The sequence below is a fragment of the Antrostomus carolinensis genome, unplaced genomic scaffold (assembly GCF_000700745.2).
Source record: "Antrostomus carolinensis isolate BGI_N321 unplaced genomic scaffold, ASM70074v2 scaffold1471, whole genome shotgun sequence".
NCBI classification, from domain to species: Eukaryota; Metazoa; Chordata; class Aves; order Caprimulgiformes; family Caprimulgidae; genus Antrostomus; species Antrostomus carolinensis.
Genome location: NW_010293252.1, coordinates 141,598 through 155,554, shown reverse-complemented (window position 1 = coordinate 155,554; position 13,957 = coordinate 141,598). Strand labels below are relative to the sequence as shown.

General features: G+C 39.6%; 1 protein-coding gene across 1 annotated transcript in view; it reads left to right on the top strand.

Moving 5' to 3' along the window:
- Positions 1-13,957, top strand: part of EGF (epidermal growth factor) — a gene marked incomplete at its 5' end in the record, with an annotated part of 35,938 nt that overhangs the window by 5,743 nt on the left and 16,238 nt on the right. Inside the window, 9 exons of the mRNA XM_010177188.1 lie at positions 606-742; positions 2,668-2,816; positions 4,439-4,543; positions 6,304-6,527; positions 10,062-10,229; positions 10,973-11,122; positions 11,570-11,719; positions 12,391-12,507; positions 13,541-13,666. Of these exons, the coding sequence (XP_010175490.1) occupies positions 606-742; positions 2,668-2,816; positions 4,439-4,543; positions 6,304-6,527; positions 10,062-10,229; positions 10,973-11,122; positions 11,570-11,719; positions 12,391-12,507; positions 13,541-13,666 (1,326 nt within the window). The remainder of the gene's footprint in view (positions 1-605; positions 743-2,667; positions 2,817-4,438; positions 4,544-6,303; positions 6,528-10,061; positions 10,230-10,972; positions 11,123-11,569; positions 11,720-12,390; positions 12,508-13,540; positions 13,667-13,957) is intronic.

Sequence of the window (13,957 nt, the reverse complement as noted above, 5' to 3'; positions counted from 1 at the left end):
GAATAGTCTGTTGAAGGACCTTTCCTACAAGGATATTTCTCCCTCCCTGGCCCCGGGAAGACCAGGTAGTTGATGTGACATTTGAATTCCAGACTCTGTGTTTCTTCTGAGAAAAGGGCAGACCCTGGTGAGCAGCAAAGTATAAGTAATTGCATGAGAAAGAGGAAAGAGAAATTCATTATTTGTTTCAGCAGTAAGGGAAAAGCTTTATTTTTGGGAGGACAGTGTTTGTCTTGCTTTTACTGTGAAAGGCTTCTCGTGCAAAAGTTAAGTGTTCTGACGTTTATGGTGATGCTGTGAAATACAGGGAAGATTATCTTGAGGCTATGTCACTCTGTGAAACGTGGCAGGGTTAGTGACTGCCTTTATCACAAATTTTGAGACTGATTTTGGGCAAGGAACTGATGATGAAAACCTATATTCACATTTATCTTTGATTTCTGAGGCAAGTGGAATGTAGGACAAGGGCCTTCATTTCTTTGTACTTCTGTTCTTCAGTTTGTCTTCTACTGTTACTTATTTGCAATGTTAGCTAGGTGATGATGAAGGCTGGAGATCACTGTGAAGCTAGTAGAATTAACATATATGCAAATTTTCATCAACAGGTCCTAAACCATTTTTGTTATTTGCAAATGGCCAAGATATCCGCCAGATCAGTTTTGATGGAACAGATTATGCAAGTTTACTTGACTGGCAGATGGGAATAGTCTTAGCACTGGATTCTGACCCGGTGGAAAATAAGGTAAGGCATTAAAAATGAGAGGATTTTGAAGTGTTGCAAGGACAAATGGATTGGGCTTTCACGTGCCTTAGCCTTTCTGCTGTCAGTGATCCAGGTAACACATTGTGCTACTCGTTCTGTTGCCTCTCCAGGAGCACAACTGGTACAGGACGCCAGACACTAGTTTAAGAGTTTCAACCTTTACTTACCGATTAAATGTGCTTTGTGACATGGCTAATTCACAGAGAATTTGGGGTTTTAAATTCACTTCAGGCATGACTTTGATTTCAAAGAACTTTTGTGTGATTTAGAGTTTTCTGCCTTAAGATTTCAGTACTGTTTTCTGGAAATATATTGTGGGTGTTTGTTTTGGTTTTTTTTCACTGAGTAGCTGTAAAAGCAACAGTATCTTTTTTTCTATACAGCTGAATTCCACAATCCCCAATAAATGTGGGAATAATCTTAACAAGAATTACTTCCCATGTCCTCATATTATTGAACCAAACTACTGAACACTTGCTGGGTTCATTGCTCTTATGAAATGTATTCCTTGTATTAGAAGATATTGCTGTTGGAAGTGGGAGTCTTCTCTGTGAAAAGAGCTGTTTTGTCTGTGTGGCAGCATCCCGGTGCCTGCAGAGTTGGGAAGAACAGGAGTTCAGCTGTGCTTTGCTAAACCTTCTGTGGCAGATGATAGTTATTTTTTCCCACAGTGAGACTTACTTACACTGTAAAAGTGTAAGTAATGGTACAGCAAAAGCTGATGGGAAGCTCAGTTAAGTTGCTGGGAACATCTCAAGGCATGGACGGACACAGCTAAACAAATGCTAATGTTACCAGATCTGAGTTACAGGAGGATCATTTCAGGCACTGCTGGAACATCGCCACTTGTTCCTGAAATAGGGCTCTGCTGTGGAGCTGGCAGTTGTTCTGTGCTGTGCCCAACGTAAATCAGCCACGCTGGTGACACTGGCTGTGCACTCTTGTTCCACATCCGTAGGGAGCTCTGTGCACCAGTGGGGTCGGCAGTGTGGAGGTGAGGTGATGTCTGTTGGGCCAGCCAGGCTGCAGCAGTCTGGTCCTGGTGACACAGAACTGAGGTGTGAGGTAAATTAGCTCAGCATCGCTCTGTGTTCCCATGGAAATGGAATTAGCTGGTTTAACTCTGGAGGCCTCCTTCCTGCTTTGTTTGGCCTCATGGATAGCATCAAAACAAAGTTATTTGTTTGGTGCTACCAAAGAAAACGTCAGCATTGCTCTGTATGTAGTTCTGTCATACAGTCTTTGGCTCCTGGGTATCAAATACAAGATTTTTTTCCCCCTCCTCCCCCCTTATCCTTGGAAAACACAAGCCTAGTTTCCCCACCAGCAGAGAACTTTTATTTTGACCCAAGACTGAGAAACCTTTTCTGGAAATGTTAGAGCCTTACAAAATAGACACCTGGTAAAAAATTAATATATGTGCAGGCTGAAAGAGTTAAAAATAGAAGCAAATTATATAACTCCTTTTTCCTTCCCAGCTACTTGACACACATACACTACTGCTCTCTTCTCCCGGCTTTCCCCCACCCTTTTTAAAGTAAGCAACCAGTGCAGTGACAGCATTGCTTCTTTTTGCGTACTCCTACTTTTGCTTCCTCAGCTGTATTTCATGTGAGGTAACTGCTTGCTGAAACAAAACCACAGGATGCTCAGAGGGCTGTATATATGGCAACCAGGATTTACAGATAAGCACAAGTTGACTGTAGAAGTCATCCTGGTTGAAGGATAAGTGCATTTTTACTTGATCAGGGACCACAGGTTACCTGTGCAGCTTTTTGTGAATAAGCAGTTCAGAGAACTATCAAGATTAAAAACTTATTTCAGAAGTGGAACTATTAGACAAGGGAAATAGAGCAGAAAGGGAGATGGGAACTAATAACACCTCATCTGTTATTTCTTCACAGATTTACTTTGCCCACACTGCCTTGAAATGGATAGAACGAGCTAATCTGGATGGCTCAAATCGTGAAAAAGTTATTCATGGAGCTATAGATATACCCGAAGGCCTTGCTGTGGACTGGATTAACCGTAAATTGTATTGGACAGACAGAGGGTACATGCTCCACAGTGCATTTATGTTGAAGCATGCCATAAAATATTTGGAATAAATGACTGGTGATACAGAAATAGCTGAGATATCACTCTAAATTCAGTAATGCTTCACATTCTGATTGGGTAGCTGTAATCTCAAGTGTATACAGTTGGAAGGTTCTTTAAAACTGAAATGTTGGAAGTTCACTTTGAGTCTGCTCTTGTATTTTTATCTTTGTCTTTCCAAGAAGCAAGGGTTTGGACTCAGTTGTAAGGAATCTAAAGCATGTACTGCATATATACATATACATATGTGCACATGTGCAGGTGAATATATATGTATACACTCATATTTATATACATATACTGTGTGTGTGTATATATAGGTATATCTTTATATCTTTTATATATATATATAAAAATAATGAGTATTACTGCACCAAGTACATCTTGGGCAGAAGTCAGCATTGTTGACAGCTACAATCACGCCCGTTTAAGCTAATGGGAGAGTCTTTGTCAGTTATCTCTGATGAAAGAGGAATGACCACTGGCAGACAATATGACTTCACATTTCAACTGATACCTAACCTTACTTGCAGGAAGAAACAAAATTGACTTTTGGTGAAAAGTCAGAGTCAGATCAGAACACATAACGAAGACTCCTTGAAGAGCAGTCATGATGTTTTCATATGACCTGTAGTTTATTAGTCAATAAAAAGTGATTTTGAATGTCCAGATCACCCTCCTTCTCCCTTTTAAATATGCTGCTAATCCACTTTCTTGCTATGAGGTACAATTTTGTCTGCACAATTGTGCTCCTGTATTAATATCCCAGTGTTTCTTGAGAAATGGGAATTTGTGGTGCTCGTCTCTGTAAGACAAAAGTCAATGATGAAGCTGTGAATTTGTATCTGCCACTTTCTTCTGCATTTACCTGTTTGTATTCCACATTTGCACAAGTATATTTCTCCTTCCATCTTTGTGTGCCCTTTCCCTTTAGGCTCAGATAGACATGGAATGCTCTAGGCTTGCTTTCAGGTAGAGGCTGATATTTGTTTGGCAAGGTGAAGTTTGTAGCAATAAGTACAGTTTTCTGGAAAAATGTCAGATTGGGAGACTGGCAGTGCAGATTCTATATTTGACTATGCCATAAATTTTATGAGTTATCATAAGGACCTTAGCTTCATTCTTCCCTGTAAAATAGATATTGTATGTAAAATGCTTGGCAGTTTAGCAAAATGCTATGTAAAAGTACTATTTAAAATAAAAATCCTTTATACATTTGATAATACCATTCAGTTAGGAGCTTGTTTTCCTCCTAACTCCCTTCAAAGCTAACATTTTTCTATGAGTGATCATACTTCCAGCTCATTATTTGCCCAAAAAAGGAGAACTTCATGTCTCCTGCAGAGCAGCAGGTATTTTATCATCATGCCCTGGACCAGATAATGAGACTGTAACATGAATTACTTGTTGATAAAACAACTAGACATCCCACATCAGCAGGATTATTTTATGTCATTGTAAAGTTATATATTACAGTTTTGTGCTAAACTAAAGCAATGCAAAAACTTAGTATTTTCTGCCTGAGAAGGTAATTAAAAAGGTAGTAGGGAGGACCTAACAGTGCCATCTGTGTTGCAGGAAGGCGTGCATCGAAAGGAGCAATCTGAATGGAATGCAAAGAAAAATGATCATCTGGGAGGATATCTCCCAGCCCCGAGGGATTGTCATTCACCCATTTGCTAAGTAAGGAGTTATAAATGTGGTTGATTTTGTATACTTGGGGAGGCTCTTTAAAAATGAACATGCCAGCCTTGCCCTTTTGGCAGTCAAAAAGTGCATTAGTCTTATGTTAGGAAATTAATTGCTTTGCAGAATTCTGTGAACTGTAATGTCTTATTGCTGGGCTTCTTTTGTAAGTTGGGACATCTTTATTCCTCATATAGATTTTTTAAAATATTGGAAGCATTAAAGATATTGTATGCAGTTTCAGCTAAAGAAAAGCACAAGCAACTGAAGTAACCCTGACAGTTGTAAGCATCACACTACAAGCTTTTCCACACCTATTAGTGTGAAGAAGGTAGTCACTTTTAACCAATGGTGCTTACAAAGGATTTTTTGGGCCATGTTTCAGTTTCTGAGGAAACTAAACCAAATCTACTATAGTGGAGATTTGTTGATTTAAATGCACCTTTTATATTCTTATCTAGTGCTGAGATGATCGCAGGATTGCTGGATATTTAAACTCTTGATGAAATTCTGGCCATTTTAATCAATGGCAAAGCCCCATGAATTTCAGTCAATATGCCTGTAGTAGAATGATTTTAAACCTCTTGGTTTTGGTTGGGGTTTTTTGGTAATTTTTTGTTGTTGTTTGTTTGGAGTTTTTTTGGGGTTTTGGTTTGGTTTGGTTTTTTGATGCTCATATCCCTCTATAACTAAGTACTGATGAATGAAGGAATTAAACCATGTTGAGGATGGTGTTTTGTTAGCTTCACTCTGGATGTAAAAGACCTGAAAGAATTTTTCAGTAGAGGCTGAAGGCAATAGGGACATTTTGTAGGTTCAGGGAGATTGTTTATTAGAATTATTGGTAAAGGCAAAGGCTACAAGGGGAAAGGGAGGAGGAAACATCACTAAAATCTTCCTTATTAGAAAATTAATGGTGAAAGGAGGAGCAGACATGATAGCACTGTCCATAATTGTAAAGTCAGTTAAAGAGGGATCTGAGACACAATTAAGGCTATTGAATATACTGAGTCCTGCACTGGCTACAGCAAAACTGCTCAGGTAAATAAAGCTAAGTGGATCTGTGGGTTATTTCAGTAAACCTGACAGCGGCAGCTGATGCCTGGGAAAACTGGAGTCCAAACTTCAGAAGTAATTTGTGGTTTTGGCTATGCCCATTTTGAGCTGCTATCTAGCACTGTCTGTTCACTGAAAAACAGTAAGCACTCAGTGAGTAACACTCCGGACTCTAGAGGGAGACCCTGAGAATCTTGATTTTATTAAATGAAGAAAAGAGGCTGGGCCTGATACTGGTTTATTTTTTAAAAAACAGAATAACGTGATGACACTTGCTTTCAATGGGTGATGGGTAATTTTGGTTCCATTTGTGCATTGTTACACCCTTGCTTAGACAAGGGTCTGGCTAATGCATCATCTTCTGTTGTCTGGGTTTGCTAAACCACTTTCATCAGTTGTGTGGAGAAGGCAAAAAGCAGATATGAAGAGCTGGCAGTTAGCATAGGCAGGAGCTGTTTTTCAAAGGTTTTGTGCCAACCAACAGTGAGGGGCTTCTGCATAAGTCCCAATATAGTCACCTGGAGTCTTATGGCAAGTGTGAATAGATCAGCAGCCAATATATTCACTTGAAGCGTGCACTTTTTCTTATGTGCCTCAGGCCTGTATTGCTCTGACCTGATCTTTCTGCTTTGAAAGAACTCCATGGAGAGAAGGACAAACATTTACTCACTGACTTCCTGTATGCATTTTTTTTTCCAAAGGAGGTTGTTCTGGACTGACATGGGGGTCAATCCCCGGATTGACAGCTCTTCATTAGAAGGCATTGATCGCCAGGTTATAGCCAGCACTGGTCTGGTGTGGCCCAGTGGAATAGCTCTCGACTACTTAGCCGACAAGGTGTACTGGTGTGATGCTAAGCAGTCGGTGGTTGAGAGTGCAAACCTGGATGGTTCTGGTCGTCGAATTCTTGCACAGAATGATGTAGGTGAGGCTTTGGGGTTGATAATTACCTACTGCTGCATGTCAATGTGTGTGTGTGTGTCTGCATATGTGCATGTGAATTACCAGCCAGCAGCTGTGCTGTACATCCAGTGCAACTCTGTGCTGTGGTTAATGGTACCACTTAGTTCTTCATTCTGTTACCCAACTGACTTTTATTTATTCATTTTTTGAATTACCAGCCAGCAGCTGTGCTGTACATCCCGTGCAACTCTGTGCTGTGGTTAATGGCACCACTTAGTTCTTCATTCTGTTACCCAATTGACTTTTATTTATTCATTTTTATCAAAATAACACCTTTCTAACATTCTCTGCTTTTACTAATCAGCCACTTTGCATTGTACAGAGAACATCTCTGGAAGAGAATTAATCTTGGTTGTTAAAGTCCTTGAGCAAAGAACCTGCACCTGTACCATGTTGAACACTGGAATGATTCTAAATACACAATAGACACTGAATGGAAAAATTATTTATGCAATATGCTGGTAGCTGTTATGGCTGAGATTTCTATTGTTTGACTCATAACTGTGTGTTCTGGAGCAAGAGAACAGAAATATTAGCAATGAGGAACTGATGTTGTACCACATCTAAAGTAAACCATATGCTGAAGAATCTCATACACAGTAGATTAATTTCTGGAGAGGACCACTCCCTTTGTGCATGGTATCTCTCTGAGGACCATTTCGTAGGTGTGCATACAAAACACGGGCAGAATGAGGACTCTTGGCTCAATACCATGACTACTGTGGGTAAAGACTTTACAGTTACTCTGTTAAGCAGCTGTTCTACTCTGCTCTGGGACCGTTTGTGTTCATTCCCTAAGCCAGATGCCATCCTGCTTGTTTGAAGATGAGCAGAGTGAGGTCCTGGAGAAAGCAGTGTTCTCCAGTTCATAAAATATCAAAAAACCTGAGCAGAGCAACTTCCCAGCATTCCTCTGTTTTTCCCTGCTGTGCATATTCTGCTGTACACTCCAACTTGTAACTGATCAGCAAAGGAGGACCTTGAAACTTGTTGAAAGTTTCACTTTGTTTCTCCACAAGGAATGAGACAGTGTCTTACAGGGACAAAACAGAAGAGAGCTAGGAGCGCTGGAGAAACACAGGGTATGGGATAGGAGATAGGCTTGGAGCAGTGATATGGCTGTTTGGAAGTGGGAGAAAAGGACGTCAACACCTGTGTGGAAAAAAGTGAAAGAGATGAAGTGCAGATCTGTAGGGGTATGAATTTAGAGAGGCAGAGAGAGACTTGATATCCTGATGTTTTGCTATTGCTGTTAGTGAGATCAGAATTCAGCTTCTGTTCTTGGACAGCCATACAGTGGAGGATTGGAAAGTGGCAACTCTACAAGAGCGTTCTGCTGTAACATGCATTTTTATTACAGCAGCTCCCTCTAGTGCCCCCGTACTGAGTAGAGCTGCATGCAAAACAGATAAAATTATTTCTGCCCTTCTGCTAACCTCATTTTCAGCTGTAAGTAAAACAGCCTGTAAGCACCCGCTCAACGCAGTGAACAACACAACCGTTCCTTTTGTTTATGCAATAGGTTGATTTTTCCCTGTTGTGGAAAGTGTTCATGTCATTATTAATTTTTCTGTTCCTGCAATCTTCATTGATGACACTACTCTGACATTTTTAATCATTAGTTTATTTATAAATTAAGAGATTAAGGAAGTGCTGATCAAAGCAGGATGTTGTTTGTTGATAATGCGAGCTATAGATCCTAAAATTGTGACAAAATATTTGGATGGAGACAGTATCTAGATCTTGGGCTATTTGCTCAAATTTCATGGAAAGAAAAACTAAGAACCATGCCCAGTGATTAAGCATAGTTCAGTGGAGGTAGTGAAGTGTGAACAGAATAACAAAATACTCTTCAACTTAACACTTAAGAACACTTAAACAGTGTCTTAGATTTTTTCTTATGTAGGAGTGTTGGTTTTTTCCAGTTTATTTGTGATGTGTGTTTAAGATATACCAACACACAACTCCTTCTCCAAGGTTCTAATTTATTTGTTGTTTTCTTTGATTGTTTGCTGGGCTTTGATTTTATTTTTTCATTAGTTTTTATTTTTTATACTAATACCTTTTGGAATGCCAATTTCATTACTGTAATTAAACATCGCCCAGTTGAGGTCTACATCAAAACCCAAAACCACAGATCATAAAATCATATGCCTACAAAACATACCTTTCAAAGAGGCTCAGACTGCAGAGGTACTGCTTCAGTCACGGGGGTACCCACTCTGAAACCAGGTGGACATCCATGGAAGTACATGTTTTGTTCTCACCTTCCATTGCAAAAAGCTTGCCCAAAGGCTGGCTTGAAAGCAGGAGATTTCTAAATGTATAGAAAGAATGCATGGTCCCATATAGACTAAAGACAATTTTCTGTCATGACAGAGATATTAAAAAGAGTCAGAATAATTTTGCAAATATCTTTATAAGTATGTCTGCCCTTATATTTGAAAGTGTCCTTTGGATTCTGAATTGCTGAGCTTCTCTCTAGAAATCCAGCTAGGGTTCTGAGTTTTCCTAGTGCAGATAATATAGTGCTACCAAGGAAATATTGCTGTACTCTGAACTCGAGGTGGGATTTCTCTCACCTACTGTTAGCCGTATAAGTGTTAGGTACCTGGTCTAAGGTGGTGTCTAGGGCCCTGCTGTAATCAGTGAAAAGAGAGGAAGCTACCTGGATGATCTGTTGCATCCTATGGTTTGTGTTAGCTGTTACTGTTTATTAGCTGGCTAACAGACAGCCACTAACTAGTCACAGCCTACTGCTGCTAGTTGGCTGAAGTGAGGAAAATTAATTCTCCTCTTGAATTTTGCACTGTGAGGGAATGGCTAGTGAATGTCTGTGCATGTTTATATGTATGTGTGGACCACTGTACTGCACTTGTGTGTACTTTTGGCACTTGCACAGACCACACACTGGCTTTGGGGTCCTACCATGAGTCAGTGGCTATAGTGTCTGTAGCTCCCAGGCTGCCCTGTGCTGGTACACTTATGCAGGATGACACATGCTTTGAGTTCCTCTCCTCCCTGTTATGTGAAAGACTGCAAAAGGAGCTGTGTACCTCTGTGCTGGGCCACTTACTGGCAGAGGAGGGAGGTGCTCCACTTCTGAAATCACAGAATCACAGAATGGTTTGAGTTGGACGGGACCTGAAAGGTCATCTAGTCCAACCCCAGACTGGTTCCAAAGCTGCTTCAAGAAAGGATGTCTGAGGTAGAAGCATCTTGTGAACTTGATCTGGTTGGAGGTCATCAGCAGTATAGAGACTGTACTAGGCCAGGCAAGTGTCACAGCCTTCTATGCTAAGAGCATAAGTAACCTACACCCATGGCTCATCATTCATGGACATTTATCCCTCCCCATGAGATATCAAAGTGGAGGAGTGGCTATGGCTATGACACTGTGTTAGAAGTAGACCTGTATGCAGATAATGCTTTTTGTTACATGGTTTCCTGTGTATGTTCTACAGATGTGGAAATGAGAAATATAATTTATTTGTAGGCCACCCTTTTGCTGTAACGGTGTTTGAGGATCACCTTTGGATTTCTGACTGGGCTAGGCCATCACTAGTGAGGGTAGACAAGAAGACCGGCGAAAACAGGGTACGTCTTCGAGGCAGTATGCTGAGACCCTCATCAATGGTTGTAATTCATCCTTTGGCGAAACCAGGTATACTGCAAAAATTAAGCAGTCATTCCCTTCCAGTGTCCTCTTGTTCAATGATATCACTAGAATAGATGTCCTTGGGGAGAGGATTATCTTCTCAGAAACAGACTCTTTAGAAGGCCTTGCATAGTTAGATTGGCATTTATTGAAAGCATCGTCTAGGCATGTGTCCCAGGAATGCTAACAGATTTTGTATATTTATGATTATGCCCAAGAATAGATGCTGATCAATTGCCATGAGGCTACTATAGTTTTCTAATTCCTATTTTTCCTAGTTTATTAGCACCCCTCATACAGACAAATAATAACAAATTACATGGAGAAAGATTTTGTGAGGTTTATTAGTTTTTGATCAAATAATTTGATTTTCTGTTGGGAACAATCTCCTTGTAAGCAGAAAAAAGTAATTCAATAGACTAGAATTGAGAGAAGGTAATCACAGGTTCCCTATGCCCTTGTAATGCTCTTTCAGGGAATGTTAGGACTCTAAATATTAAAGAAGAAATAATGAAGGAAGTTTTTAAAAAAGGGATACATTTATTAGAGAGTATGTGAATCTGCTTTCCGGCCAGAGGCTAGGTGATAATGTCTATGCTTTACTATATGCATCTGTTTTTAATTATTAAAAAAAAGTTTTAGTTTTTGTCAGTCCTTATTCTTTTTCCAACTGCTTCTACTCTGCACAGCTAAAAGGAGATGTTGACTGAAGAAGCAGCTTGTTTAAGTTGCCTGTTTTTCTGCCTTAGGGGCAAATCCTTGCCTTTATGAGAATGGAGGCTGTGATCAGATCTGTGAAAACAACTTTGGAGTTGCCCATTGCATGTGCCATCCAGGATTTGGGAAAACTCAAGATGGAAAAACCTGTCATGCTCTGGATGCTTCCAACACAACAGCAGGTACAATCCTCTAGTTCCAAAAAAGATTCTCCCCAAACCCTTAAGGATCCTGACAGATAGCATTGGAAAATACTCACCTTGCTCTACATAATGAATGATGGTTTCTCTGAAAAATGAAAACACTGGGATATTGTCCTGGGACAATAACATGTTGTTTGACGATTGTAATTTTTCCCTTGGCATATTAGCAGTGAGAGAGGTGTGTACAGTACTGACAAGTATTGTGAACAATGAGTTGCATTCCTTGTCTTTTGTACTTGAGAAAACCCACCAGTGAGTGGTTTTAGGAATAATTTGAGACCAGAAACAGGCTAGTCTGGGAGGATAGTGATGTTTATTTTAAAAGGAAACTACCATGATTATTGGAAAGTAGACAAGTCATAGAAAATCAGAAAGTTAGTTCAGTAGATTAAATAGTCTGTGTCTCTTTTTTGTTGTGTTTTTCAGGAAAAGTCTCTGTGCAAAAAGAGGTAGTGCCGATGCCAACACCAGAGACCGTGCTCCAGAGCACACAAAACAGTGGAATATTCAAAGATACAGAGAGTGGGGAAAAGCAGAAAATCAGCATTTTGTTGATGGCCGAAATCATGGTATCAGGTAGAGTCTGATGATTGTCTTCCTTCTGTTTACTGTGAGGTTGTGAACAGGTATATAGAACAGAAGGAAATCATAGGCCTTAAAGGAAGAAAGGCTCATTGTCAAGACTGGTGGCATTCATTCTTTTAACCCTCTTAGGAGAAGTTGGGTCTATGCAATTATGCCAGGTAGGACTGCTTTTTCGTTTGTTTGTCACCATGTTCCTTTGCTACGTTAACAAACTTCATAATATTATCCAAGTCTATGGAACAAACATTTCTAATTTGCAACACTTACGGAAGTCTCTCGCTTAGATTTTATAAGTATATTAAGTTCCTCTGAACAAAATTGTAGTAAAATCATTGAATTCTACATATGTCCAATGATACTAAATCATTAAATTGTTCATTAGGTTTTGCATAAAATATTCAGAAATTCTGATACTAAAGGACACTTCAACTCCATCTAGACAAAGACAGCAGACCTAATGATTGTATTGGCTTGTCATCATTAACCCTGGAGAGCTATGTTTCAAACTTTGACTGTATGTTCTGGTTTTCTTGTTATTTTTTTATTTGGTTGGTTGGTGGGGTTTTTTTGGTTTGGTTTGTTTGGGTTTTTTTTACATACAGTACCTCCTTTGATCTGTCCAGATGCATCTAGTGGTTTTTTTGTTTTCATTTATGCTATAGATCAAGATGACTGCACTGCACTAGAATGCGATGTCAATGCACAGTGTGTTTTGCTGGAAGATGGTGCTATGTGCCAGTGTTTGAAAGGATTTACCAGGAAGGGGAAATCATGCTATGGTAATAAGACATTAATGCAACTTTCTGAAAAACTGTAGATTCAGGGAGAGGAAGGAAATCTATCTTTTCTCACATTGGCAGCTCTGCTGTGTGAGCCATCACAGAAAGGTCAATGGTATTGCTTGTTTTGAAAGGGATGATGAGCAGAGAGCATGTGAGATCAAATGGCTAATTATCACATGCCTTATTGTCCCCTGAGTCGTGAGTGTTAATCCTATTAATATTAACAAGCAATAATGAAGATAATAGGAATAAAAGCATAACGTATTTATTTGTAAAAAATGCCTAATTATAAAAGCTTAGTCCATTGACATGATAGTTGATCTATAATTTAGAAGTATGTATTAAGGAATCTCTTAAATGTTAGTATTCCTGATGTAATATTTAGCTAAAAGGGCTGCTCTTGTTTCTTTCTAGCACTAGAAAGAGACTAAGTGTCAGACAACACACTGCTCAGAGTGGTCTTTAATTTTTTGGACTTGCATACAACATAAATGGAAGCACTTTGTTCTCTCATAAAGGCCAAGACAGGAAGGCATTAGAAACAGAACAATTTAACATTTGGTGACTGAGCATGAAGACTCACAGGAGTCTGTGTTGCTGTGGAAAGGGAAAAAAATTGGAAGGTGAAATGAGTGTAACTTTTTTTTTCATTGTAGCACCTTCTTTTTAAGCTTATGTGTTCTTTCTCAAAACAAAGTTTCTCTCTGAATATGATTTACGATTTTAAGGCTAGTTTTGAATAGGATCATTCCCTCCAAATGGGATTTTTTTGGAAGCAAGTGGTATTTGTGGAACCTCTAGGTCTCCAGTTGAAAGTAGCTGTTTTACTGTCTTAGGCTCTTTAGAACATCCCCATTGAATTTCATACCAAGAAAATACCAAAAGCTCTTCTCTTACCATTTGATGGGAAGATGCACAAATGACAAGTGACAGCATAGTCTGAGGGAGATTCATGATGTAGATATTTTTTTATTGATTTATTTGATGGTTTCATGACCCATGTGTCCCGTTTCTTTGTTTTATCTCACAGATGTTGATGAGTGTGCCGTAAATATGGACCAATGTAATCGAAACATGTCGAGCTGTATCAATACAGAAGGGGGCTACGTCTGTAAATGCCTGGAGGGCTACACTGGAGATGGAGTTCATTGCTATGGTATGGGCATGTGTGAGGGCTGTGCTGTGTCTAGAAGGCTGAAGCAGGATGAGGATGAATGCACAAGAGACGTGTCTTATGATTTAGGCTAGCCCTGCATCAAGATGTGAGGCTGTCAATTGAGCTGTTCTGGTTCTTTTTGAAAAATCTGGTAGGGGCACGGATCCTAACAGCGACTTTCCAAGACAGATGTTGTTTATAATTTCTTCCTTTTTGATTCTTTCTTTCCTGTTTGAAGTGTGGCAACCTCAGGAACTGATCAATATGCAAAGCCCGTAGTTGTCAGTGAAT